At 62.5% G+C, this 26,701-nt stretch overlaps 3 protein-coding genes across 6 annotated transcripts in view; 2 read left to right on the top strand and 1 right to left on the bottom strand.

Annotated features, from left to right (window-relative positions):
* PRPF6 (pre-mRNA processing factor 6) overlaps positions 1-1,428 on the top strand; it is a 180,601-nt gene extending 179,173 nt beyond the window's left edge. For both annotated transcript variants that reach the window (XM_050746063.1, XM_050746061.1), the window contains 2 exons: positions 240-366; positions 1,154-1,428. In XM_050746063.1, the coding sequence (XP_050602020.1) occupies positions 240-366; positions 1,154-1,306 (280 nt within the window). In that variant the 3' untranslated portion in view covers positions 1,307-1,428. The remainder of the gene's footprint in view (positions 1-239; positions 367-1,153) is intronic.
* A 1,895-nt stretch (positions 1,429-3,323) lies between these two features.
* On the top strand, positions 3,324-8,467 carry C10H20orf204 (chromosome 10 C20orf204 homolog). Of its 3 annotated transcripts, XM_050746405.1 has the most exons (5): positions 3,324-4,808; positions 4,871-5,794; positions 7,344-7,619; positions 7,713-7,865; positions 8,074-8,467. In XM_050746405.1, exons 2-5 carry the CDS (start codon positions 5,792-5,794, stop codon positions 8,209-8,211), a joined length of 570 nt encoding a protein of 189 aa, XP_050602362.1. In that variant the 5' UTR covers positions 3,324-4,808; positions 4,871-5,791; the 3' UTR covers positions 8,212-8,467. The 3 variants fall into 3 exon arrangements, with proteins under 3 accessions (XP_050602362.1, XP_050602360.1, XP_050602361.1); XM_050746403.1 differs by lacking the exon at positions 8,074-8,467 and having other exon boundaries at positions 3,324-4,750; positions 4,986-5,794; positions 7,344-7,904; XM_050746404.1 differs by lacking the exons at positions 3,324-4,808; positions 8,074-8,467 and adding an exon at positions 4,825-4,870 and having other exon boundaries at positions 4,986-5,794; positions 7,344-7,904.
* An 8,627-nt stretch (positions 8,468-17,094) lies between these two features.
* SOX18 (SRY-box transcription factor 18) lies at positions 17,095-18,899 on the bottom strand. The gene is given in 3 exon segments (XM_050746223.1): positions 17,095-18,334; positions 18,537-18,768; positions 18,771-18,899. Coding segments are annotated over 3 exon segments (1,158 nt in total). The 3' UTR covers positions 17,095-17,537.
* Positions 18,900-26,701: the final 7,802 nt, after the last annotated feature.

The following is a 26,701-nucleotide window of genomic DNA, read 5'->3' as shown; positions in this document are numbered from 1 at the left end:
CGACAGAGCAAGACTGCGTCTCAAAAAAAAAAAACGATTTGGTTAGACCTGTGAAGGACGACTTCCAGTTAATGATCTGGGGCAATTTCCAGATCAGCCCAGGCCCTGCTCCTTGGGCCTTCTTGCGGGGAGCTCCAGGGCTGCGGGTCAGGGATGAAGCTGATGGCCCTGGAGCCCTTCCCCTGCCCCAGAACACTGTCCTGCAGCCACTCACTCTGGTTCCCATCCTTCCGGAACAGGCTGTTCTGGAGTCAGCGGAAGATCACCAAGGCCAGGGAGTGGTTCCACCGCACTGTGAAGATTGACTCGGACCTGGGGGATGCCTGGGCCTTCTTCTACAAGTTTGAGCTGCAGCATGGCACTGAGGTGAGGCCCCTTGGCAGACCGCCGCTCAGTGCCTTCCGGGACTGTGGTGGGGAGTTCCGCCAGCCCTGGGGGCTCTAGGAGGTGGCCACGGCCCGCGTGACTCTGCCCGGCGGTGGGAGGATGGACCGGGTGGGTGGGGCACAGCATCCTCGACGCCCCCCCACAAGGCAGTCTCTGCCTCCACATCCGTTTTCTGCTTATAGCCTCACAGCTCCACACCCTGGAACTGAGGTGCCCAGTCCCTCAGAGTGGCCTGTCTGCTGGCATATTTTAATGAGTTACTTGCTGGCTGGGGCCTGGGCTCACTTGAGGAATGGGAATGGAGTTGGCCTTTTTCTTGGGCCTGAGCCTGGGTATGGCTTTCTAGGAGAGCCTGGACAGCAGCCCCTCCGCTCCCACCTGCCCCCCAGAGCCAAGCGTTGTCAGAGCTGTGCTGGAGGCGGTCAGGCTGTCCTGGTCTTCCCTGGAAAGTGTTGCCAGCCCACATGAACCCTAACTCCTTGTTTGGAGAAGGCAGATGTGAGCACTTGTGTGAGGCACAGACATGGGGAGCCTGGCTCAGCTCCTCATCTGTGCGCTGAGGCTGGGGGGTCCGTGCTCCTCAGGCTCCTTTGAGGAACACACCTGAAAGAGCCTTGCCTTCTGGTGCAGGGCCTGCGCCCCCTCGCCCGCCAGTTGGGGTTGGTCCTGCCAGAGCCAGGTCTGCATGGGGGCAGGCGAGAAGCAGGCGAGGTCTGGGGAGTAGCATGGGAGGACCCCTGCCTGAAGTGCCCTGTGGTCCCCCCAGGAGCAGCAGGAGGAGGTGCGGAAGCGCTGCGAGAGTGCAGAGCCGCGGCATGGGGAGCTGTGGTGCGCCGTGTCCAAGGACATCGCCAACTGGCAGAAGAAGATCGGGGACATCCTTAGGCTGGTGGCCGGCCGCATCAAGAACACCTTCTGATTGACCGGTCGCTCGCCGTGGCCGGTCTCCGTGGGGCAGGATTGGGCCGCACGTGGGAGGGCCTGTGGAAGGGCCCTGAGCCGTGTCCTCCGTCATTAAAAGTTTTTATGTCTCGTGTCAGAGCAGGCAGCCTGCTGGTTTTCTCTGGGGCCTTCCCTGGCTCCTGCTTCTGCTGCCCTAGTCTGGCCTGTCCTGGCGTGTCCCACACTGTCCTGGCATGTCCCACACTGTCCTGGCGTGTCCCACGCTGTCCTGGCCTGTCCCACGCTGTCCTGGCCTGTCCCACGCTGTCCTGGCGTGTCCCACGCTGTCCTGGCGTGTCCCACGCTGTCCTGGCCTGTCCCACGCTGTCCTGGCCTGTCCCACACTGTCCTGGCTGTGATCACCCTTGCCTGGGCAGAAGCCTCTTGCAGATAGCCAGTGTCTCACAGAGGCGGCACTGTGGCGGTGCCCGGGTTCCCCAAGATAGCCAGTGTCTCACAGAGGCGGCACTGTGGTGGTGCCCGGGTTCCCCCAGATAGCCAGTGTCTCACAGAGGCGGCACTGTGGCGGTGCCCGGGTTCCCCAAGATAGCCAGTGTCTCACAGAGGAGGCACTGTGGCGGTGCCCGGGTTCCCCAAGATAGCCAGTGTCTCACAGAGGCGGCACTGTGGAGGTGCCCGGGTTCCCCCAGATAGCCAGTGTCTCACAGAGGCGGCACTGTGGCGGTGCCCGGGTTCCCCAAGATAGCCAGTGTCTCACAGAGGCGGCACTGTGGAGGTGCCCGGGTTCCCCCAGATAGCCAGTGTCTCACAGAGGCGGCACTGTGGCGGTGCCCGGGTTCCCCAAGATAGCCAGTGTCTCACAGAGGCGGCACTGTGGAGGTGCCCGGGTTCCCCCAGACTGTAGAGAAGGTGGTGGGAGTGCAGATGTTCTGGCCGAAAGCCCTGTGTGGGGACAGCTGGAGATAGTGGGGACCGAGCTGCCTGCAGGACCAAGGTGCTCGCAGGAGCCTGGCAGCCGCCTGCAAGGGTCTTGGTCAGGGGACAGCTGGGGCCTCCCTGGAGTCTGAGTGCAAACAGAACTCAGCTCTGCCCAGGGCCTCTCCATACAGCCTCCCAGGCCCCTCAGGCATGTGCTGAGTGACAGTGTCACCAGTAAGAGGCGTTCTTACCTTTGGAGGTGAGTTTATTTATTTATTTTTGAGACAGAGTCTCGCTTTGTTGCCCAGGCTGGAGTGCAGTGGCACGATCTCGGTTCACTGCAACCTCTGCCTCCTGGGTTCAAGCAGTTCTCCTGTCTCAGCCTCCCGAGTAGCTGGTACTACAGGCGCCCGCTCCCAAACTCCTGACCTCAGGTGATCCGTCTGCCTCGGCCTCCCAAAGTGCTGGGATTACAGGCGTGAGTCACCGCACCCGGCCGTGAGTTTATTTTTGCTAATTTAACCTTAAAGCACTGTAATGGTTCTCATCTCTAGGTTGAACGTTGCATTACCTGGGAGAGTTGGCTGCTTTTCAGCCTTAGCTGCATAAGGATAAAGGACGTCGTCAGGCCTGGGATCGTGTGTGTGTATCCGGCTGGGAGCCAGCTGGCTCTTGTGTAGGCCAGGGCTGGAGACATCTGGCTGGAGCTGGTGGCTGGCCCAGAGGGTGTGGGTGGACAGCTGTTAAGCCCTGCAGGGGAGGAGGAGGGCACTGTCACGTGGGCCAAGAAGGCTGCTGGAGAGCAGCTGTCCCTGGACGTTCCTTGTGAGAGGGGAGCCCCGGAGGGTCCCAACCTGTTTTGTGGTACCAGTGGCAGGGCCTGTGGTGGTGGTCAGTCACTGACCCACAGCTCTGCCCTCCTGCACGTGGGGGCCTGTGCTAGGCCTTGTGGTCTGCCTGCTCCTGACGAGTGAGAATGGCTGGGGTGGGGGATCCCTGTCTGCACATGGGGTGGTCCTGGTAGACCAGAATGTGGGTGTGGCTCCCCCTTCCCTGTGGTTCTGGGGACCTCGAGGACATGGCCAGTCCAGGGCAAGGGACCTGCCACCCGTGTGGGGTCAGGAACTGCTGGTTGGTCTCTGCTGGGCAGGCAACCTGGGGTCCAGCTCAAATCGTTGAAATCTGGAAGTCCTTCCTCTTGCCCCGTCCTGAGGAGCAGCTGCTGGAGCTTCATGAGTGTTTTCATTCAGACTTGTGGAGGAGTTTCCTTTGATCTTTCATGGAGACATGGAAGCATGAAGGAGCCTTCAACATTTACTCTGAAGACGAAGAGAGAGCTGCAGCTTTTTGGAGTTTGTAAAGTCAGCCCGGTCCTGTACAGACGTGGACACCGAGGCCGAGGAAGTTTGTAAAGTCAGCCCGGTCCTGTACAGACGTGGACACCGAGGCCGAGGAAGTTTGTAAAGTCAGCCCGGTCCTGTACAGACGTGGACACCGAGGCCGAGGATGTTTGTAAAGTCAGCCCGGTCCTGTACAGACGTGGACACCGAGGCCGAGGATGTTTGTAAAGTCAGCCCGGTCCTGTACAGATGTGGACACCGAGGCCGAGGAAGTTTGTAAAACCAGCCCGGTCCTGTACAGACGTGGACACAGAGGCCGAGGAAGTTTGTAAAACCAGCCCGGTCCTGTACAGATGTGGACACCGAGGCCGAGGAAGTTTGTAAAACCAGCCCGGTCCTGTACAGATGTGGACACCGAGGCCGAGGATGTTTGTAAAGTCAGCCCGGTCCTGTACAGATGTGGACACCGAGGCCGAGGAAGTTTGTAAAACCAGCCCGGTCCTGTACAGATGTGGACACCGAGGCCGAGGAAGTTTGTAAAACCAGCCCGGTCCTGTACAGACGTGGAAATTGAGGCTTAGGAATTTTGAAAAGCCAGCCCAGCCCCGTATAGATGTGGAAACAGGCCTAGGAAGGAAGCACTTCTCTGACCTCAGCTGGGTGGGCATTGAGGGGTCACACAGAAAAGAATGTATCAGGCCGTGTTCAGGGGAGGCTTCCTGCAGGGCCCCTGGAAAGTTCCAGAGCACTTGCGTTGTCCATGTGTGTCTCCTCTTTCTTGCCTGTGTGGGGTTTTCTCAGATGCTTTGAGGTCAAGCTACAGTTGTGCGTCACTTAACGGTGGGGACACATTCTGAGAAACACCTCCTTAGGCGATGTTGTCTTGCAGATATTAGAGTGCATTTACCCAAGGCTGGCAGGCAAGGCCTCCTGCACCCCCAGGCTGTGTGCCAGAGCCTGGGGCTCCTGGGCTGCAGACCCGCACAGCCTGTCACAGCATTTAATCACATCCAAACACAGAAAAAGCAAAAACGTAAAGATGCAGTGTTACAATCCTAGGGGACTCCTGTCACCTGTGTGGTCTGTTCTTGACTGTTGTGTGAATCACTGACTTTTCCCCCTGGGAAACTACCTTAACCTGTCTCCAGCGGAGATTTTTCAGCCCACGAAGGTGAGCTGCGCCTCGTGTTCAGCCCACGAAGGTGAGTTGTGCCTCGGAGGTTGCTCTTGTTCCAACGGAGATTTGTTCAGCCCACGAAGGTGAGCTGCGGCTCGTGTTCAGCCCACGAAGGTGAGCTGCGCCTCGTGTTCAGCCCACGAAGGTGAGCGGCGCCTCGGAGGCTGCTCTTGTTCCAGCGGAGATTTGTTCAGCCCACGAAGTGAGCTGCGCCTCGGAGGCTGCTCTTGTTCCAGCGGAGATTTTTTCCGCCCACGAAGGTGAGCTGCGCCTCGGAGGCTGCTCTTGTTCCGAGGTGTCTTCACCACGGCCCGTCAGGCTGCAAACCAGAGCGCCTGCCCCAGACGGCAGCAGAAGTGACAGCAGCCAAGGATGGGGACCCGCCAGCTCCCGGTGTCTTTACGCAGAGTCACAGCCCCAGCGAGACCCCTCAGCCCAGGAGGAGTGAGGCCGGGCCAGCAGCGGGGGCCCGGGAAGCCCCACGTCTTGGGACCTGCTGGGGCAGGGCCCCCTGGATGTCAGGCTGCAGGTCCAGCAGCTGGGGCGGGCATGAGGGCCTCCTGCCAGCTCTGCCCATCAGCCAGCTCCCTGGGAGAGGCAGCACTTGCCGGCCACAGAGTTGGCCCCAGTCTCACCTGGCTCCCCTCCCCCACCAGCTGGGCCCTGCACCGCCCAGCCCACACAGCGCCCCGCCCCTCCTTGACAGAACAGTATCTCTGGGACTGACAAGTTAATCCAAGACCCACATTAGCCCTGGATCCCCTGGGAGAGGTGGCTACTCAGTTCCAGGGCCAGGTTAATTGAAGTGATAGGGAGTGGGGAGGAGGGGGCAGGGCTGGGATTGCGTGGCCTCCTTCCCTCTCCTGCTCCCTCCCTCAGCTTGGAGGAGCCAACTTCAAAAGCCTCCGCCTGGCCTGCCCCTCTGCAGTCCTCCAGGCAGCCTGTCCAGGGAAGCCGTTGGCTGGTGGTGGACCTGGTGCGGTGGTGCACACCCCGTCCGAGGACCCCAGGATCATGTGTGTGGCCTGCTGGCGGGAGTGAGGGAGGGCAAGACGCTGAAAGGCCCATGGTGAGCAGCTGTGGGCCTCCTCTAGGGAGGGGCTCACTTGGGTGGAGGGGCTGGGGGTACACACAGCTCAGGAGACACTGCTTGTTCCCCTGAGTCCCACCGGGAAATCTCCGGTTGGCTCTGGTCACTGTGTCACTGTGGGTGGCAGTGGGTGCATGTGCCCTGGCTTCTGGTAGTTGGGCGAGGGGGGCTCCCGGGTGCCGGGCCACCCTGTTCTAAGCTGGGCTGAGGCTTGAGCCAGGAAGTGGTACTAACAGGCCAGGTGGGACTCCCAGGGCAGCCTGTCTGCCCCACCTGGGTAGGACACAGCAGGTGCTGGACATCCTTGCAGCTCCAGCTGGCCTGCTTAGGAGTCAGGCTCTGGTTTTCGCTATGACCTCTGACCCAGAGCAGGCAGAGGGGATGACGTGGCAATTCTGAGCCCACCAAGTTGGCCGTGGCGTGTGTGGTTGGGGGGCCAGGTTCAAGAAGGGGCCGTAGCAAGCCGTCTGCTCTTCCAGCCATTGCCGCTTCATGCTCTGAGCAGGAGCTGCCACCCCCACCAGGCCCCCAGCTCTAGGCGAGGGTTGGGGTGCTGCTTGGTCAGGCTCCCCTGCCAGGGCTGGGAAGCCGAGTCGAGTCCTGTTATCTCGGTCGGGTTCGCATGATTAATTTTCCAGCCCTAGATCTGCTGTCTGACTCCATGCAGGGGCCCAGGGGAAGGTTTGGGGCTGGCCCCTTTTGAGTGGCTGGGAACCTGGGGGCCATCAGCTGTCTCCTTGATGTTTGGGCTTTTTCCCTGTGGGAGCAGGCCCTCCACTTTGGGTCCGCGGAGGCCCGTGGCATAGGCTGCCTGGAGCGATGGCGTGGGGCGGCTGGTACAGGCAGAGGGGGCTTTTGCAACTGTTGGTTGGGGCTGGATGTGGTGGCTGCTTCTTCCTCTGTGGCTTCTGGGAGTCCCCCCAGCTTTCCCCTTCCAATAGGGTGCGGCTTGGAGCTCTGAGCCCCTGCCCCAGTTGGGTCGGAGGTACAAGGAGTTCCCCAGTCCCCATGTCTCTGAGCTAACCCAGAGGGCGCCAGTGTGGGACGTGTGGAGTTGAACGGGCGTGGCCATGGGTGGGGCAGCCTGTGCTGGGACAACTTCCTACTGTACCCCCAAGAGCCTGCAGACCAGCCCCACTCAAGCTGTGCAGGGTCAGGTGGGCCTACATGGACCTCCTATGTGGACCACAGAGCCAGGCTCTCCTGCCTCTGGCCCTGCCCCCTCAGTCTCCTGCTGGGCTCTTCAGGGCTCAGTGACATGGCCTCCCAACCCACATCACTCACCCCTTGCACATCTTTGCAGGGAGCATAGAGCTGTCTGGTTTGCAGACTTATCTGTTGTCTCTCCTGATTTATCCCGCCAGGCCTGTGCCTACAGCCTTTCTTGGCTGGTGACATGTCCATTTCATAAGGCTCAGAGATCCCGTGGCGTGGGGCTTCTGCGGAGACAAAGTGCAGGCGGGCTGGCTGCTCCCTGTGCTGGGAACCCCCGCCCCCAGGCCTAACCCCAGCCTGCTGTCTCCTCCAGGTATCCCCCAAGCCTGCACTCTGGGCGCTCCTGTTGGCGCTGCTGGGGACCGCGCCAAGCCGCGCCCATTCCCCGGCCTGCAGCGTCCCCGACGTGCTTCGCCACTATCGCGCCATCATCTTCGAGGATCTGCAGGCTGCCGTGAAGTGGGGCGGGGCGGGGGCCGAAGAGACCAGGCCAGGCTCCAGACACTTTCATTTCATACAGAAAAACCTGACTAGACCCGGGAGCTCGGGACGGCGGGGACGGCCTCGGGCCTCCTGTGGCGCCCAGAAGGTATGGAGGAGGCGCCCCTACCCAAGTTCGCCGGTCTGCTCCTCTCTCAGTCTCCCCCGACCCCCACCCCGCCTTCCTCCCTTCCCTCCCCAGGAGCACAGTATCCTCCTGTCCATCTCATCCCTGGGTCGGACCCTGCGCGGGGCGGTGGCCGGGAGCCGCCGCGGTGCCCTGGAGAGAGCTGCGTGGACCGTGGCTGTGCGCACCGAGGCGGTGATGCGGCGCCACTGCAGGACGCTGCCCCAGGTGTGAGTCCCTGAGTGCAGCCGGGGCCAGACCTCCCCTAACCCCACAGGGCCGCCGCGCGTCCTGGGGCTCCATGGCCCTAGGCTGAGGTCGGGCTGGGCCGCGCCTCCCTTCCCGGGCCGGGCTGGGCGCGGGGGCCGGGCTGGGCGCAGGGGCCGGGCTGGGCGCGGGGGCCGTGCGCATTCGCTGACCGCCCTGTCCCCGACAGCGGAGCCGGCGGCCCGAGGTGCGCCCTGCCCGGCGTCGCGGCGGCCGAAGGCAGCTCCTGCTGCGCGCCCTGGACGCCGTCGCCACCTGCTGGGAGAAGCTCTTCGCGCTGCACGTCCCGGCCTCCAGGGGCTCCTAGCGCGGCCCGGCCTGGCTCTGCCTCCGGCGCCCTGCGCGGGGAGGAGAACCAGCGGGGCCGCGGCAGAGCCTGGAGACGCGCCTCGTTTTGTCGACTTGTTGGTGACCTCGGCCCCTCGCTCGACGCAGCCCGCGCTCCCCGCAGGGCCCAGGACTTGGAGAAGGGAGCGCGCCCGGCCGCCGCTGGGTCTCGGAGGAGGCCCGCCCTCCACGCGCCGAAGGCCTCAATAAACGGAGCTGGCGCTGCGGGTCCGGCACTCCCTTCGCCTGCCTCTCTGTGGGCCTGGGACCGCCCCGGGATCTGCGCTTCGATGGCGGGGGGGCGGTGGAGGGGGAATGCGGGGACCGGCACCTCCTGTGGCACCTGGACGGGGCGGAGCCGCCGCTCCCAGCCTCGGGCAGCAGAGGGCGGGCGCGGGACGCTGGGCGCGCTCCGGGTCGGTCAGCTGCTCCCGGCTGGGCGGAGGGGAGAGCGGGGGACTCCTGGGGCCCCTAAAACGTCACGTATCCATCCTGCTCCACTTTGGACCGGGGCCGGGGGTGGAAATTGAGGGGAGGGGAAGGCTGGACTTGGTGGATTCGGAGCAAAACAACCGGATAAAGGAAACGGGCCCGAAGGGAAGCGAGAGCTTCGGGCCCTGGCTGTGAGCTTGGCCAGGCTATTTCCTGCTGCCTCAGGAGGGGTGGCCACGGCCTGGGCTCAGAGACTGCCCAGCCTCCTCTGCAGGACTGGCCAGGCTGGGGCCTGCTTTCTGGCCCCTGGCACCCTGCATTTGCTGGGGGACTGACCCCTGGTTCCCTCATCTGATGCACGGGTCTGGGAGTCTGTCACCCGCTCCCTGATCTCGGCCCATGGAGGAGCACAGGAGGTAAAGTCCCTGACACCTGTTCCCTCCCCTTCCCTGAGAGGCAGCGGGCAGGCTGTGCCTCTGGCATTCTTTGGGATCAGGGGCAGCAGCAGAAGAAAGAAGTAACCTCCCAAGCTAACCCTGGCCCAACTGCACACTCCGTGTTAATGTATTTAGTCTGCACAACAAGAGCTACTGTCTGTTTTATAGATGGGGAAACTGAAGCACGAGGAGGCTGTGAGACTTGCCCCAAATCACAGCCAGCAGTGTAAGAGCTGGCCTCAGACCCAGGCCCAGGGCATGGGCTCTGCCATACGTCCCCTGCCTGGAGGCTGGGGACCAAGCTTCCTGGACTTCAGAGCCTTGGACTCACCTGCAGAGTTAGCACTTCTGACAGAGTCCCTGGCCATGCTCTGAGCACAAGCGCCCAGCAAGCGTTCCCAGGCCTAGTTCTGCATTGCCTGCTCCATGGGGGCCAGCGTGGGCAAGTGTGGGAGGGATGAAGGGGAGAGGCAGGGTGCAGGAGCCCCAGCTGGAGCCAAAGCACTTGAGGGAGGCACTCGGACTTATCCCTAGGCAGCGGAAGGTCTCTGGTGAAAGAGGGATGTTAGAATTGGGAATCTAGAAAGATCCCCGCGGCTTGTGTGGAGGGCTGGTGAGGATGAAAGGGTAAAGAGAGGTACAGGCTGCCCAGGGTCCTGGCTGGAGTACCTGGGTGGGTCTTTGGGGAACCTGAACATGGGAAGCACTAAAGGGGGAGTGGGTCTGTTTGAGGTCCCTGAGGGAGCTGGGGAACTGTGGGCGACTTATGCTGGGGTGTGGAGCATAGGGTATGGACAGCAGAGCGTGGCTGGGAGGCAGCTGATTTGGGGCCCGGAGAAAGAAAAGAATCCAGGGTTCTGGGCTGGGCTCAGGGACAGGATGGGGACAGGCCCTCCATGAAGGCTCCCACTGTCACACTGCCCCAGGGGCAGCTGACTTCTTGCGCTTAGACCTGCCCCAACCCCTGGGCCATGGGGAGGGCACTCCTCTCCTGTCCATGCATGACCTCCTGGGCTGCTCCATGGCTCCTGCCCACCCACAGTGCTCCCGTTCCACTGTTCAGAGCAATCAGAGGCTGGGGATGTGGGTGGGCAACAGAAACAGCTCCCTCTACCCTGACTGAGAAAGGTTCAAACAAACCACAGCCTCTTGGGGGCAGGAGGAGGAACAGAGGCCTCAGGGTTTTGGGGACACATGTCCGTGCCTAGTCCTGGACCACAACCACATGGATGGGTGAGAAGCCCTGTGTCCTGGCCCATGGCTCCTCCCCTCACGCAGAATGGGAGCAAGGTGGGCTTTGGGCTTCTGGGACAAAGTTCACTTGTCCAGGATGGCGACAGCCCAACCAGACTAGGTGTAGGGGCATGTGTGGAGCTACAGGAAGAGGCCCAGAGCTACTGAGAGCCACTGAGACTAGGAGAGAAGCCGCGGTGCCTGCTCAGACCTGAGAGGCTCAGGTCCTCTTTGGGTTCAGTGCTGGGACCGTAGCCCCTCTGTAGCTCCATGAGGATAGAGGCATGTCTCCCTCAGCATGGTACACCAGCACCTGGCCCAGGCTAGCACATGAGTTGCTCAATAAATGTTTGTTGCCTGGAACTGACCAGAATCAACCCAGAGATGGAAAGAGACTCACTGGCCCCACGGCCGATAGGGACAGAGCCATTGGCCATGGAACCACTGAGGGCAGATCCCATGGACTGGCCCTGTATGTCCATAGACCGACTGGTGGTGCCTTCCCTGCAGAGGCCCAGGGCAGGTGGCCTGAGCCTGGTTCTTTGTAAAATACTGTTTCTGGGTTGGAGCTGCACACAGTACTGTCCTGTCCCACCCTCATGCCTTCTCAGGGCTTGGCTGCTCCAGGGAGGTGGGGGCTGTGCCAGGGTAACAGATGGGGCCTGCAGGGCACTGGCTGGGGTTGTGCAACTTCCCACAGCTCAGGAGTCAGACCCCTCCATGTGCAGCGCTGGGAAGAGGGGGCCAGGCAGGCTTTGAAGGGGGCCTGGGTCCCGAGGCCTCCCCAGACTGGGCGCCTTTGAAAGAACATCTGGAACTCGGGCAACTGGCTAGTCTCTGGATTTGCAAAACCAAAAGTTAATCCTGACTTTTCCTCTTGTGTGTTCCCCACCCCTGCCCCCAAGCTCCTCTCTCTCCCCACCCCACCTCCACCTCTTCAGCGGTGGGGGATGCAGCCTCTCATGATCTCCCAAAGCACCTTCCCCCACCACCACCGCTGGCCCCCACCCCAGCCTGGGAGTTCTGCTGAAGCTGACCCGAGGGAGGTGGTGGGAAAGATGGATGTTGTCTCAGTACTGCCATACCCAGGCCCTGTGAGCGGACAGGACAGAACACCACGCCGCGGCTGGAGACGGCTGGGGAGGAGTGTGAGTGGTCCTCAGAGGAAACAGCTGCGCCCAGACCTGGGAGGTGCCCGGCCTTGTGTGGGCTCTGAGCCCTGCAGGTGTGCAGGGAGGCCCCCCTGCTCCAGCTGTGGCTGACTCGGAAACAAGTTCCCCCCAGCTCCAGGAAGCACACACTCACTGGTGGGGGGAAGCCAGGTGCTGGGGCCCATTGTCTCTGCCAGTGCCTTCAGGACCCTAGGGGAGGCCCAGCGACAGCCCCCATCCTGCCCCCTCCCCAGGAAAAGACCCAGCTTTGTAAACACAGAAACAACCATCGCTGCTCCCCGCTCTTCCCCCTCCCCATTAAAATCCGGAAGAGCCAGCGGGGGGTCGCACCTGCTGGGGGAAGTGAGTCCTTGTTTTGGGGGAAATGAGGGGGTCAGGCCTCTGGGGGCAGGGCAGGGCCGCGTGCGCTGGGGAGGTGGCAGCCCTGGGGCTGGACGCGGGTTCCCGGGTCGCCTTCCGGCCTCGCTCCCGTCGGGAGGTCCCGACACGGGCGTCCTCGCAGCCTCCCCGCCTGGCCTGGCCGGATTGTGACAGCCGCGGTCAGGGGCAGAGGCGGCCAGGGCTCCCCACCAGGTGAGCAGGCCCTGTCCTTGGCGCCCCCTGCCCGGCTTGAGGCCAGGGGTCCGGGCTGCGGCCCGAGATAAGCGCCGCGCCCGCCGCCGTTTCCTGCACTTCCAGCGCCGCCGCCGCGCGCGGCTTCCTGTTTTCTCGCGCTGGCGGGCGGGGGCGTGGGGGACGGGACAGGGGTCGTGGGGGATGGAACGGGGTCGTGGGAGATGGGGCGGGGTAGTGGGGGTTGGGACGGGTCATGGGGGATGGGACGGGGTCGTGGGACACGGGACAGGGGTCGCGGGGGACGGGGCGCGGTCGCAGTAGACGGGGCGGGGGTCAGGGGGACGGGACAGGGGTCGTGGGAGAGGGAGCAGGGTCGGGGAGGATGGGGTGGGGTCCCGGGGAACAGAGGTTGCAGGGAGCAGGGGCAGGCCAGAGGAGTCTCAGTAAGAATGAACTTGGCCGGCGCGATGGCTCCCGCCTGTAATCCCAGCACTGTGGGAGGCCAAGGCGGGCGGATCACGAGGTCAGGAGTTCGAGACCAGCCTGGCCAACATGGTGAAACGCCTGTCTCTACTTAATAATACAAAAATTAGCCGGGTGGGGTGGCAGGTGCCTGTAGTCCTAGCTCCTCGGGAGGCTGAGGCGGAAGAATCGCTTGAACCCGGGAGGCAGAGATTTCAGTGAGCCAGGATTGCACCACTGCACCCCAGCCTGGGTGACAGAGCGAGACTGCGTCTCAAAAAAAAAAAAAAAAAGACAAAAAAGACGAATGAACCTAGGTGCTCCTGGAGACCCTGCTCCTTCTGCAGCACTGGAGCCGGCTCCTCAGGCTCCCTCCCTGGCTTGGGGCAGAAGTGGTGGGTGGGCCGGACGGAGGGTGAGCCAGTCCTTGTAGGGCCTTAGTTTTGAGGGGCCTGTTTGGGATTGGAGGTTTGCAGCTCTGGACCCCCCTTTCCGGGGCAGCTGTTCCAGTACATGGGTTCCAGGTACTTAACCTATCGTTCAGACTTTGTTATTAGAGATACACATTTTTGCAATTTTAATAAAAACACATCTACACCAAACATTGCACACAAATGTTCATAGCAACATTATTCATTATCAATAACATTATCATTATTCATGATAGCCAAAAAGTAAAAACCATCAGTGTCCATCAGTTGCCGAATAAACAAAATGTGGTATATTCATACAAGGAGAGGAGGATACTCAGCCACAAAAGGATTGGAACGCTGGCAGGCCACAGCATGGGTGAACCTTGGAAGTGTGCAGGGTGAACCAAGCCAGACACGAAAGGCCACATGTTATCCCACTTATAAGAAATGTCCAGGCCAGACACTGCAAATCCACAGAGACCAAAAGCAGTTTAGTGTTTATCGGGGCAGGGGGCAGGAAAGACTAGGGAGTAATGGGTTTCTCTTGAGGGTGATGAAAAGCTCTAAAATTAAAGCTGGGCGTGGGGGCGCACACCTGCACTTCCAGCGAGGTAGGGAGGATCACTTTTCGAGGCTGCAGGTTCTAAGACCGTTTCTGTGAATAGCCTCTGTACTCCAGCAGCCTGGGCAACATAGCAAGACCCCGTCTCTTAAAAATAAATAAAGGCCAGGTGTGGTAGATCATGTCTATAACTCCAGCACTTTGGGAAGCCAGGTGTTCAAGACCAGCCTGGGAAACATAGGAGTCTCTACAGCAGCAAAGCAACAAGAAGCATAGCTCCGAGGTAGAGCATTTGACTGCAACAGACAGGATGCTCTAAAATAATATAGTGGAGATGGTTTCCAGCCTTGTGACTACAACAAAACCACTCCATTGCAGACTTAAATTTTATGTAGACTTTGTAGAATGTAAGTGGAGCGGTTTAGTTTTCTGGGGTGCTTTTCCTGCTGAGTGGTGGGGGCTGAGTGGTGGGGGCTGAGTGGTGGGAGGCTCGGGTCCCCACATGTGCCTTTCTTGCCTGCCCCAGCAGGACCTTGCTGGGGTCAAGTCTGCTCTTCGTCTGGTGTGTGGCTGGGTGTGTGTGTCTGTGTTGGTGTTCCCAAGGGTGTGCAGAGTGATGACTGTATCTGCTGGGGACAGAGGTGCACCATACCCACTTCCAGCCCCCATTTTCTCTGACTCTGCCCCTGGGCTGCCTGCTGGGGAGAGTTCAACACCTCACTCAGCTCACTCCTGGGACAAACTGGATCCTGGGCATGGGAGACGGGAGGGGAGCTGTGGCCAGCGCCAGGCAGGGCTGCTAGAGCTTCTCACCAGGAGCTGAGGCCTGACTCAGCAGGAGGAGGGTGGAGACCTCCCTCGGAGCCTCAGGGAAGAAGGCAGACAGGGCCAGAAGTGGGAGGGGTGTGCAGCTGGTGCCAGAGCTGGAGCACCCAGGCCCTGGGGCTGTGGTCCTGCCTAGCAGGGCTGTTCAGCCTTTGGCGGGTAGAGGGGAGATCCCTGGGCCGGGCCCTGGAAGAGGCCGTGTAAGGAGACCCCACCCACCGCTGCTGAGGGCCGCAATTGGAACCAGGTGCCCTCAGTGGAAACCTCTTTCATGTCCCCTTCTGATCCTTCTCCTGGGCATTTCCAGCCTCTGGGCTGGGACTTGCTTCAGCTGGAGCCCCCCACTAGCCCCCCACCCTGGCACTTGGAGGAGGGGCTTCTCACAGGTACCCACTCTGTCCCTTCCTCACACAGACCATGAGGCTGTGTTGCCACCCAAGGTGTCTTCCAAGCTCTCCACCCCATTGGTCTAGAAGGGGGTGCGATGGGGGTGAGGAGTCCAGAATAGGGGATGCGTGCTGGCCGTGAGACTGCCACTCTGGCCTCCCCCAGGCTGGCTGGCTGTGTCCGTGTTACTGGGGAGATGCCCAGCCCTAACAGGGAGTCACTGGAGGCCAAGGGCGGGGGCTGTTCACATGAATAAATTCAGCAGGACAGGCTGGGTCTGTTGTCTCTCTCCTGCCCTGGTTGGGGGTTGGGGGAGGGGCAGGTGGTCTCATGCCTTGGTCAGCCACTTGCAGACTCTGGCTATTGGGTCACCCTCTGGCTGAGATCCCCATGGAAGGGGGTGCATCTTGGGCCTGCTGACCCCAGGACTCCAGGGAGTGGGCCAGAGCAGGAGTTGGTGGCCATGAGAGCTGGGTGTGGCTTGCACTCACCAGTGTGAGCATTTATCTCATGGTATGAGCCCATGAAGAGTCCACATTGGTGCCTCAGAGACCCCCACTCCCCACCGAAAGACACATGTGGCTTGTGTCCCTTTGGGTCTCACCTTCTCTGCTTCCCTGCTGTGTACTGGCAGACAGTGCTTGGAAGACATGGGCAGTGACCTCAGTGTCCTGTGGGCTGTGTCTGTGCCTGTGCCTGCCTGGTGCATCGCTCTCTACCTCCGAGCCTGTCTCCTGCCCTCTTCAGCATCTGTTTCTCCTTGTCTGTTTCTGTCCCCTCTGCATGTCTCTGTCTCTTTGAGTTCTGTGTGCTCTGCTGCCAATGTGGTGGGGAAGGGGCCCAGGTGCAGCCCCTACTGGGGGCCCATCTGAGGGGTGGCACTCATGCTGATTAATACAGAGGTGACATGCCCTGCTCCAGGGAAGGGTAGCTGTAAAATAGCCCCATTTCACCCCCTCCACACACACTCAGGCAGCAGGCACAGGTCCATCCCGCCCCAGGCTGCACATCCACGTGCCACCCACACGCTGTCCCGTGCATGAAGGGCCACACTGGGAGTCTCATTCACATACACACAGAACCACAAGACACACTCAGAGGCGTGCATGCCCCCTGTACCTGGGAGGCTGAGCCGTGAGCGGCTTTTTCCACATTTCGCTCTCCCCACCGACTCCCCCCCATGCAGAGGGGGTGCTGGGGCAGGATACGCCCCTCCTCTTGGCTTATACTTGCCAGGCCCTAGGGAGTGTGTCTGGGTGTTCACGTCTGGGGGTGATTGCCCCAACCTTCCCTGAACACGTGGGCTCGAGGTCAAGAGGACCAAGAGGTCAGCACGGAAAGAGGGTGTCCAGGCTGGGCGTGGTGGCTAATGTCTGTAATCCCAGCACTTTGGGAGGCCGAGGCAGGCGGATCATGAGGTCAGGAGATCAAGACCATCCTGGCTAACAGTGAAACCCTGTCTCTAGTAAAATACAAAAAATTAGCCAGGCGTGGTGGTGGGCGCCTGTAGTCCCAGATACTTGGGAGTCTGAGGCAGGAGAATGGAGTGAACCCAGGAGGCGGAGCTTGCAGTGAGCCGAGATTGCGCCACTGCACTCCAGCCTGGGCGACAGAGCAAGACTCCGTCTCAGGAAAAAAAAAAAAAAAAAAAAAAGGGTGTCCAGTCCTCCTGGGGACTAGTGTGATACGCTCCAGAGTTGGGGGGTCTTGGGACGTGAAGCCTAGGCTTTCCTGCCTTGGTCATTGACCCTGTCTCTGGGCAGAGCTGGACAGGTCACCTGGGTGGGAGGGTGCTGTGGGTGTAGCAGGGTGCTGCCCTCCCTGGGGTGAGTGAGAACAGCTGACAGAGACCCCTGGAATCTGTGTCTGCACGTGGGCTGCCAACCTGCCAGCCTCCTTCAGGAAGGGTGCCGTACTGGGCAGCCCTTGGGCATGGAAGTTTTAAGGCAGAGGCAAGGGCAATGAAACCCTGCCACGGATGTGAGGGGATTGCTGGTAGTCCAATGTCTGATAGGCCTGAGTTAACATCGGGGTGGGACAGGAGGGCAGTGGAGGGTTGGGGGGAGTGTGGACCCCATGCCTGCTACCCATGCTGTCTGGGCTGTGTCACGGAAGGAGGGAGGAGTGCTATGGGGTTCAAGCTAGGAGTCAGGCTCCCTGGGGGCGATTAGGAGGGAAGGGGCGTCCAGGGCTATTTGGGGGACTGCTCTTCCCTCCCTGCAAACACCACAGATGTCAGTGTGCAGAGGAAAGGCCCGAGGCTTTATTGTGGCCTCTCCACCCGGGGACCCAGCCCCAGGCTCCTCCTTTACAGCAAGCAAACATCTGCAGTCCTCACATTTCAAAAGCCTTTGCCGCAGTGACGGCTCTGATCACTGACACTTGTTGGAAGAAAAGTTTAAGAGTTTAAGTAAAAATTAAATATATTGTATTAGGTATAATTTTTTAAAAGGGCAAAGTAAAAAATATTAATACAATCTGGTTGTAGAAAATACACTGCAAGAAAAGGAACAGGTGCCTCAAAAATGTAACCCTGGCAACTCTGCCAACAGGTCCTAGGCTCCGGCTTCCTGGAAAGGCCCCAGGACACGTGGGAACTCCAGGCACCCTCGCAGGGGCCCTCCCGAGGGCAGGTGGCCCAGAAGCCCAGGGAGGGTGGCCTGGGAGGCGGAACGGGCACAAGGCCGAGCATCACTGGCTCCTAGGGGGCTGTGACATGGAGCCAAACATACACGCGTGCGAGAGGGTAGAGCGGGCAGCGACGCGGTCGGATCGGTCGCGGGGGCTGCGGGAGGAAGCGCTGCAGGGACCCGGGCGGCGCCGGCGGCCTAGCCGGAGATGCACGCGCTGTAATAGACCGCGCTGCTGGCGTCCGACAGCGCGGAGATCAGGCTGCTCTCCTCGGGGCAGGACATGGCGCGCGGGCCCAGTTTGGCCAGTGCCACGTGGTACGGGAGCCCGGGGGCGTCGGGCCGAGTCCGGCTGCAGTTGAGGTACTGGTCGAACTCGGTGAGGTCCACGTCGGCCCAGAGATCGGCGGCGGGCCCCAGCGGCTCGGCGCTCTCCAGCGGCGGGGCCTCGGGCGGCGGCGACAGCGGGCCGGGGTACGGGCCGGGCGTGCCCAGGGTGCCGTAGTACAGGCCAGCGAGCGGCGCCACCGGGGGCGCGGTCCTGAGCGCCTCCGCCAGGGGAGCCCCGTAGCAACCGCCGGGGTCCCGGGACAACTCGGTGGGCGCGTAGGGCGCGCGGAAGGCTCGCAGCGCGCAGTCCTCGGGCGCCGCGGGCGGTGGGAAGAAGGCAGCCTCGCCGGGCTCCAGGCCGTCCAGAGGCGAGCGCTCGGGCGTCGGCAGCCCCAGGCCGTCGAACTCGGCGCCCAGCGGGGGCAGCTCGCGGAAGGCGCGAGCCGAGCCAGGCGCCGCGGGGAAAGGCTCGGGCGGTGGCTGCGGGGGCGCTAATCCGGGGAGCAGGAGGCCGGGCTCCAGCCGCCGGGCCTTGCGCGCCTGCTTCTTGCGGCGCGGCCGGTACTTGTAGTTGGGGTGGTCGCGCAGGTGCTGCACGCGCAGCCGTTCGGCTTCCTCCACGAAGGGCCGCTTCTCCGCTGCGTTCAGCTCCTTCCACGCTTTGCCTGCGGGCCGCGGGCGCCAGTGAGTGGAACGCCGTCGGGCGGGTGGGCGCCGAGCCCTCCGTGCGCCTGGGACGCCCCGCGAGGGTTCGGCGCAGCCCCCCGTACACCGCGACCCGGGACCCCCGCGCCCCGCGCCCCCCGCCCCCTCCGGCCCGAGCCCCCCCCGGCCCGCTCCCCCTTCCGGCGCCCTCCCGCCGCTCACCCAGCATCTTGCTGAGCACCGCGTTGTGCAGGTCCGGGTTCTGCTGAGCCAGCCGCTTGCGCTCGTCCTTCGCCCACACCATGAAGGCGTTCATGGGCCGCCGGATGCGCGACTCGTCTGCCGCCTGGCGTTCCCCGCGGCCGGCCGGGCTGAGGCCATAGCGCCCCGGCTCGGGGCTGCGCGGCGGACTGCGCTGCGGGCTGGGCGGCGAGGCGGGCGCGGCGGGCGCGCGGCGGCGAGGGCGGCGGGGGCGGCGGCGAGGCCGCGCGGGTCAGCGGCGGCCCCGTGTCCCGGGGCCCATGCACAGTCGCGGCGGGCGGGCGGGTCGTCCTGTGCGCCGTAGCCGGGCGGCGATCTCTGCATTCCAGCTGGGCGCGGCCTGGGCGGAACGGAGCGCGGGAGCGCGGCGGGCGGGCGGCGGGCACTGCGGAGCCGGGCGCGAGGGCGGGCCAGGCCGGGAGGGCGGACGGCGGTGGGGACGGCGGTGGCCTCGGGCCGGGCGGGCGCCCAGATATAGCGGCTCGGGGCCAATCGGCGGCGGGGCGGGCGGGCCGGGGCGGGTCGGGGCCGCCCCCTCCCCGGGGGCTCCCTTTCTTCTCTGGCCGGGCGGGATTTCGCGGAGGCCTCCCCCGCGCACAGCCCCCCCACCTCCCCCGCCACCTCTCAGAAGGAGAGACCCCCGGGTGGGAAGGAAAGGGCTGCCGATGTGGGCCGGTGCTGCCAGACTTTCAGAGGCGAGCTGCCACCCACCCACGGAGTCGGACCCCCGGGCAGTAACGGGGAGGGCGGCAGTGTCCCGCTCGTTGCCGTTCCCCGCACCCCCCTAGGAGGCTCCATGGGGAGGAGAGGGCCCTTTTGCACACCAAGTTCTTGCGAGGCTGCCTTCCCAACAGCCGGTAAGTCCTTCCTGGAACGCAGCGCCCTCAGAAAAGCCCCCGGCTTTGGAGAGGCGCTCTGACTACCCAAGGGCGCCCATGCACCACGTTCCTGTCAGAACCAGGGCCTTTGAATGCTTTTATGGGACAAGGTGGTCTTCGTGTTTCTGTCCTCACGCCCAAACCAACGCTGCCACAAGGCAAAGCTGACACAGGGAGGGAGAGAGCAGAGGCCCTGGACAGAGCCCACAAAGAGAAGGGGGAGCAGGGATGCAGCAGAGGTTGTGGCCTCCTCCCTGCCCACCTCAGGGCCCTTGGGGAGGGGGCTGAGACCCGCAGGGGCTGTCCGGCTCCCCTGCCCAGCCCAGGCCACCGCTGCAGCAAGAGGCAGGGCCGACCTGGGTCCTTCCCGCTGGCCCCTCCCTGGACCCTCTGACCTGGGGAGGGCCGGGTTCCAGAGGAGCGTCCAGCTTCCTGAATTTTCACTGTCCCCTTCCCACCCCATCAGGAGGGGATCTGGCCTCCAGAGCTGAGGGTCTCCCTCTGGAGGTCCTCCCCTCCCACTGCCATACGTGGTTCTACTGGAGGAGTGTCAGGTGTCCCCAGCAGCCCTCCAGGCAGGGTCAGAATCCCCCCACCTCACAGCACATCTCCTCATAGCCTGGAGGCTCCGCAACTGCCCCCCACCCACCCCCGTGCTGGGAGCCCCGTGGATAGAGGCCACAGATCTTGGTGGCCTTGAGCCTGTGTGGCCAGCAGCTCTTGGGTCGCTGTCCCTGCCAGCCTCGCTAGGCCACATCCAGCCTGTGATGTGAATGGGGGGCCCTATGTGGGCCTTGCAGTGCTCCTCAGAGGCTGTTCCTGAACTGTCCCCAGGGGCGCTCCTGCCCTGAGGCCAGCACCCCCCACAGGGGCACCCCCACGGAGGGCTGTTGCGGTCGGTGTCCAGCCCTCCCCAAAGCCCCACATCACAGTCTGTCTCGACGCCCATCGTCCCAGCATGTGGGGCTGGATCTCCCAGTCTGGCCTCCAGGTCTCCCCTCACTCCAGTTTGCCCCACGGGCCTAGCACCTCGTTCACAGACACTGAACCAGTGCTGGCTAATGGGGGGCCCTTGGGGCACCAGGAGGTGTGGCCTCTGGCTTTTCTGGGGAGGCAGGCAGAGTTGTGGCCACAGGGATGGATGGGCTTACAGGCCTCTGCCGGGTGGTGCTAGTTCCCCTTCAATCTCAGTGTGGGTGGCTGGACCCTTGGCCAAGTCTGTGTGGGTGGGCCTCCTGGGCAGCTGGCAGGAAGGTGCAGGGGGGTGGGGAGCTGTGTGAAGACCCCCAAAGGGCTGTCACTTGGCAGAAGCTTCGTCTACTCACAACCTTAGGGATGGAGTCTGGGGTCACCAGGGCCTGGCTCAGCCTGGGCAGTGGCTGGTCACTGGGGCCTGGGAAAGAGGTCCTCAGGGTCCTCTGCAGCAGCCCTCACATGTTGGGAGAGATCTGCAGTTCCCTGGGGGCTCTGCTTGGTCCTCTGCCGCCCCTGAGAGCCCAGAGTCACTGGAGCTGCTCTAAACATAGTGGCAGGCAGTGTCCGGCATGACCTCATCGCCTCCTCATCCCCTACAACACCCACCAGCAGCCGCCTTGCCTGGCGCCAGCCAGTGACCCACCCTCTTGGCTGGGCTGTGGGACTCAGGTGTCCGGCCGTCATGTCCTGTGAGCCAGGGCTGGGTGGGGAGCCTCCTGGGGTGCTCCTTTCCCTCCACATGGCAGGGAGGAGGCGGCAGCCCCGGCCCAGTATCCAGATGGGACAAAGTGGGGGTAGAGACCACAGTCAGGGTGGCGTGATCTGGAGTCGCAGGGCTGGGGGGACTCTCCAGGGCTGTACAGGGGATGGTGTGGGTGTGGCCAGCTGTGCTGAGGGAGGGGCATGCGATGTGTGTCTGTGCGTCTGTGTGTGGCCTGTGTCTGTCTGTCTGCCTGGGTGTGGGGTGAGGGGGACTCTGGTGCTGGAGGCTGCCCAGGGCCTTGGGAGCCAGGCAAGCTGGACTCTCCCAGGAAGAGATGAAGACCCATAATAGGTCCAGGACCAGGGGTCCTGCTCCGTGAAGGTTGGAGGGTCCCCAAGGCTTCTCTGGCCACTGAGCTTGGGCCCCAGCTTTCTCCAAAGGAGGGCAGGCAGTTCATGAGTCTAGGGGCATTCGTCTGCCTCTGGAACCCCACCTCAGTCTCTCCTGGACCAGGTGGGCTACAGCCCACCCTTGGGAGGGAGCCTATCTGTAGCCCCCAAACCCCAGTCAGAAAGGCAGAGTTTGGGGGCAAGCTTTCTCTACAAGGGTGGGACTGGCCTGGGCACTGAGTGGACACTCTTCTGCCTACCACCTGCCCCTCTCCCTCAGCATGGACAGGAACCTCGGCCTCCAAGTGAGGCCTGCAAAGGACGCTGGGTAGTCCCCCTCGGTGGCTCTGGGTGGGGGCTTGGCTTGGCACGGCTCCGGGCCGGGATGGCGGGACCTCCCAGGCACTGCCTGGGCACAGACCTCCCAGGCTCCCGCCAGCCCAGCCCCTGCGGCTGCAAGAGCAGCGAGGCTGGGACCAATTACCGAGTCCGAGGGGCCTGGACCCTCCTGCTCCTCAGGGTGGAGGTGGGGGTTCCTGTTGGATGCAGTTTCAGGTGGAGGGGGCTCTCTGGCCTCCCGAACTTTGGCTCTCCCAGTTCAGATCCTACCTTCTGCCCACAGCTGAACACCTCTCCCGCAGGGAGCCCCCGCCTTCCAGCCACTGTCCTCGAGAGACGGCAGCGTCTTGGTCTCCTGTCTGCAGCCTTGGTGGGCTTCCTTCGGAACTCGCTGAGACAGCTCCGGCTCCTTGGGAGCTCTGTATTTAGTGGGCCTCGTCCTGGAGTTGCGGCTCCAGGCCTAGTGAGACATGGCAGAGGCCAGGGCAGGGAGAGTGTGAGGCTGGGGTCAGGGTCTATGCGGAGGCCGCCCGATGCCTCAGAACCAGGTGGACACAGTTGTGTGCATGTCCCTCTTGGCCAATGACAGGTCTGGTTCAGGTGGCCCTTGCCCAGGGACAGAGGCTTCTCCTGGCTCCGTGCCTTCCAGCTCTTAGTCCTGGTATGCACAGTGTCACTGGGCTTCCGATAGCTGCCGGCCTCAACTCTGGGAGAGGGCAGGTGGGGCGGCAGGAGGTGCCTGTGCTTTCCTGGGCATGAGCAGGCATGAGAGGTACACGTGCTCACCTGGGCAGCGCCTCTCAACTGTTAGGTGTGGGGTTAGGGTTCACCTGACGATTTGCCACAGTCCAGTGGACCCGAGAGTTGCATGCAGAGCTGGGTGTCAGTGCAGATTGGGGAAGGGTCTGAGGGTGTGGGTGTGGGGGGCTGTGCCGGGGCCTGCAGACTGGGGTGTGCAGTGCGAGTGAGGTGCTTTTGTAGTCTGAGGGGTGATGTACCAGTGTGGTGTCAGGGTCTCTTCTACTCTGGGTGCTATGGGCCAGCAGGACTGAGCGGGGTGGGGCCTTCTCTGGGTTGAGGGCCACAGGGGGATGGTGAGGGTGGGAGTGCTGAATGCACAGGGTGGGGCTGGGCTGCGGACAGTCAGGGTTAGGCCACCCGCGGCGAGCGGGGCTTCCTAGGTGTTCCTGGGGCCCTGGTGATGTGGAAGCTGTTCTCAAATTCTGGGGTGTTGTGCTGTGGTGGGCATGTACCTAGGGTGTTATCAAGGGCTGTGCCCACTTTTAGGGGCACTGGACAAGAGTCGGGGTCAGAGCAGCTGCTTGAGCTCTGCAGGGACCATCGTGTGACCCTCGGGGTATCCTGCCCTAGGGGCAGCTGCAGGGCCACTTGTGTCCCTGGGTGCTGCGGCCTGTTGTGCGGCCTTCCCAGTGCTGTTTGTTGATGGGGGGGTTCCATGGGAAGCTGGTGGGCTGGGCTGCTCTGGGTTTCTGAGGCAACAGCAGGGAGGGGCCAGGAAACTGCAGCTCAGGAAGGAAGGCTGGCCTTGCAGGAGGAGGGAGCCTGGGGCCAGCTTAGGCTGAGCAGGCGCCAGACATTCTGTCCTGCGGCCCCGGCCCCCACTGGCTGGGAGCTCCTGCCCAAGTTCTACTGGCCCCACCCTTGTCTCCACCTCCATGCTTGTATGGCTGCCTTTATTCAGACCTTGGTGGCTTGGGCTTGGGTCTGTGGGTGACCTCGTCCTGTGCTTATGTGAGCCCCGGTCCCTTTGTGGCTCTGCAGAGGCCCAAATGGGGCTCTCGGTGTACCCTGCACTGTGGGGCATGTGTTAGCACACTCCGGTCCCCAGGGTCCCTGGAGGGCAGTGTCCACTCTGACTGCCCTGTCCTGGGCTGGCCCAGCCTCCTCCTCCCCTGCCAGGTTGGGAAATGGGGAGAGGGAGAACACCCTCAGGGGTCATCCGTCTCCCAGCCGCGGAGGGCACTGCAGGGCTGGACGCCTGAGGCTGTGTGTTTCTTTCTGTTGCTTGTCCTGGCATTAGTGACAGCCAGCTGGGGCTGCCACATGGGCTAGAGGGGGCAGGCCTGTGTTCTGGGGGCTCATCCACCCCTTCTTGCTCAGGGACTGGCAACATCTATCCGGATGTCCATTTGTTCTTGGGCAGCTGCTGTGTAGCAGACCCTGTATTAGGGGTTAGGAATTTGGCAGAGAACAAAACAGACAGGTCCCTGCCTGTGGGAAGCTTCCATTTTGCTGAAGAGACAGACAGTCAACAAATCCACAAACAGGCCAGTGGCTCACGCCTGTAATCCCAGCACTTTGGGAGGCTAAGGCGGGCAGATCACCTGAGGTCAGGAGTTCGAGACCAGCCTGGTCAATATGGTGAAACTGCCGTCTCTACTTGAAGAAAAAAAAAAAAAAAAAAAATTAGCTGGGCGTGGTGGGCTCCTGTAGTCCCAGCTACCCTGGAGGCTGAGGCATGAGAATCACTTGAACCTGGGAGGCGGAGGTTGCAGTGAGCTGAGATCGCACCACTGCACTCCAGCCTGGGTGACAGAGTGAGACTCTGTTTCCAAACAAAAACAAAAGCAAAAAACAAAAATTAGCTGGGCGTGGTGGCACATGCTTGCAATCCCAGCTAGTAGGGAGGCTAAGGCACAGGAATTGCTTGAGCCTGGGAGGTAGAGGTTGCAGCGAGCCGAGATGTCACCACTGCACTCCAGCCTGGGCGACAGAGGAAGACTGTTTCAAAAAACAAAAATGAAACAAAACAAACCTAACCAAAAACAAATCCACAAACAAGCCAGAACTTGGGGTGCCAGGTGTAGGGAGGGGGCTGTGTCAGGGTCACGCATGGCTTTTGCCCTTGGGGGTTCATGGGAGGGGTCTTTTCACAGAGGGAGGAGCATGTGCCAAGGCCCTGGGGCAGGGAAGTCTGCTGGCGTGAGCGGAGCAGGGGGTGCGGAGAGGAGGGGATGAGGCTCAGAGGGAACAAGGGCTGAGTTGGGTCTGGGAGAGTCCTGCATTTTCTGAGTGAGATGGGACCTTGGGAGGTTCTGAGTAGAGCATGATCTGCCTCAGCTCAGCTGCTACGTGAAGATGCGGCTGTGCAGGGCAGGAGGGACGGGCTCACCGCCAGCGGAGAAGGCAGGAGGCTCTGCTTTTGCAGGGGGGCCTGGCCAAGGTTGGCTCTCAGCCCCTGCTCTGGCTGCCCCGGGAGTCTGCCTGGTCTCTCTCTGGGAGGCGTGGGCCCCTGGGAGGTGCTGCCTCAGGGAACCCTGGTTTTGCTGCCCTGTGAGTTGGGTCTCCAGGCTTCACCCATAGCCCGACCCCACGGCTGCCTGGGGCCTCTGGGGAGGGGGAGGGTGGAGTGGCCGCCAGGCTGGCGGGCTGGCAGGGCAGCATTTCTGGGAATTGTGTGGGGGAAGTGCATTGTTAGAGCAAGCCTGGAGCAGGCCGCCAGGGCCGCCACTGGCCTCTGGGGATGCCTCTTGCCTCCCCCAGCGTTGCTTCTGTGGGAGGGAGCTGGGACTGGGCCAAGGCATGGGCTGGGCTGGGGACTTTCCGAGAGACGCTCCCCTGGGCAGGTGGCTCTTCCCATTCTGCAGACTGGGCGACTGAGGTCCAGAGAGCCGGCTGCTGCAATGGCAAAGCCAGGAGCAGTGGGCCCAGTCCCCATCCCCTGCTCTCATCTGCTGGTGCATGGGACAGGGGAACACTTGCTGGACCTAAGCCCCGTCGCTGACCTGCCGGTGGGCATCCAAGGGAGGCCTGGGTGGGGTCCACTAGGGACACAGCTTGGCAGAGCCCCCAAGGTGGGCTGGAGGGTCTGATGGAACGGGGCGCAGAGATGGTGCCTAGGTGCTTGGGCTGTGGGAGGGCTGCCCACGGGGTGGCAGGGGGTGGGGGCTCCTGGGGCTGCAGGATTCCCCGGCCCCCGCTCTGTGGTTGCAGGAAGCAAGTGGGGCTCCGTGTGAGTTTGGCAGCAGGAGCCTTCCCACCGCGGCTCTGCCTTAGCCAGAGGGGAAGCATGGATAGCGGCCACTGGGGTCATGGCCGGCTTTGGGCGGGCAGGGGGCGGGGGACGCAAATAGAAAAATAAATGGCCTGAGCTTCCGAAGTTTCCTGGACTCAGGATGGGGGAGGGCAGGCCTTTGGGCCAAAGGTGTGGCCAGCTCTGTGGGGTGGACGGGGGGTTTCTCCCCAGACGCCTGTTGGGGCCAGAGCTGCCCCCTCAGACCTCCAAGGTGGGACACATCTCCTTAGCGCCCTCAGGACAGGGCCCTGCTGCCTACAGAGAATTCCTAAAGGCCTATCCATATGTCTCTGTCCATAAAGACATCGAGTGTGGAGGACACCCTGGAGGAGGAGACGGAACCCTCCTGTTTCCTGGGCCTCAGCCCCAGGTGAGGCTGGCCACAGGTGACCACAGAGACCTAGCCTGGTGTCGTGCAGCCGCTGGGTCTGTGAAGGGGAGTGAGGCACTCCTCACCCCGTGGCAGCTCCTAATCAGGCCTCTCCCCTGCACCTGCACATCATGTGGCTGTGGCTCCCAGGATGAGACAGGCTCGGTGAGTGAGCGTCCCTCTCCTTCATCAGGAGACGGACGCCTCCGCTATGAGCCACCCTTCTTTCAGGCTATGTGCATTTCCGACTCTGTTCTCAGGGTTTAACCGAAACCCTAACGCGGCAGAGTGGGACCCAGGCCTTGCCCTCTGGGCAAGTGGCTCCCTGTGTGTGTGAGGCTCCTGCCTGCATGTGTGCGTGTGCATGTGTGCGTGTGCATGTGTGCGTGTGCGTGTGTGCGTGTGCGTGTGCGTGTGCATGTGTGCGTGTGCATGT

Source organism: Macaca thibetana, chromosome 10, assembly GCF_024542745.1.
Source record: "Macaca thibetana thibetana isolate TM-01 chromosome 10, ASM2454274v1, whole genome shotgun sequence".
Classification (NCBI taxonomy): domain Eukaryota; kingdom Metazoa; phylum Chordata; class Mammalia; order Primates; family Cercopithecidae; genus Macaca; species Macaca thibetana.
The sequence above is the reverse complement of the archived record's forward strand: the minus strand, read 5'-3'. Positions and strand labels throughout refer to the sequence as shown.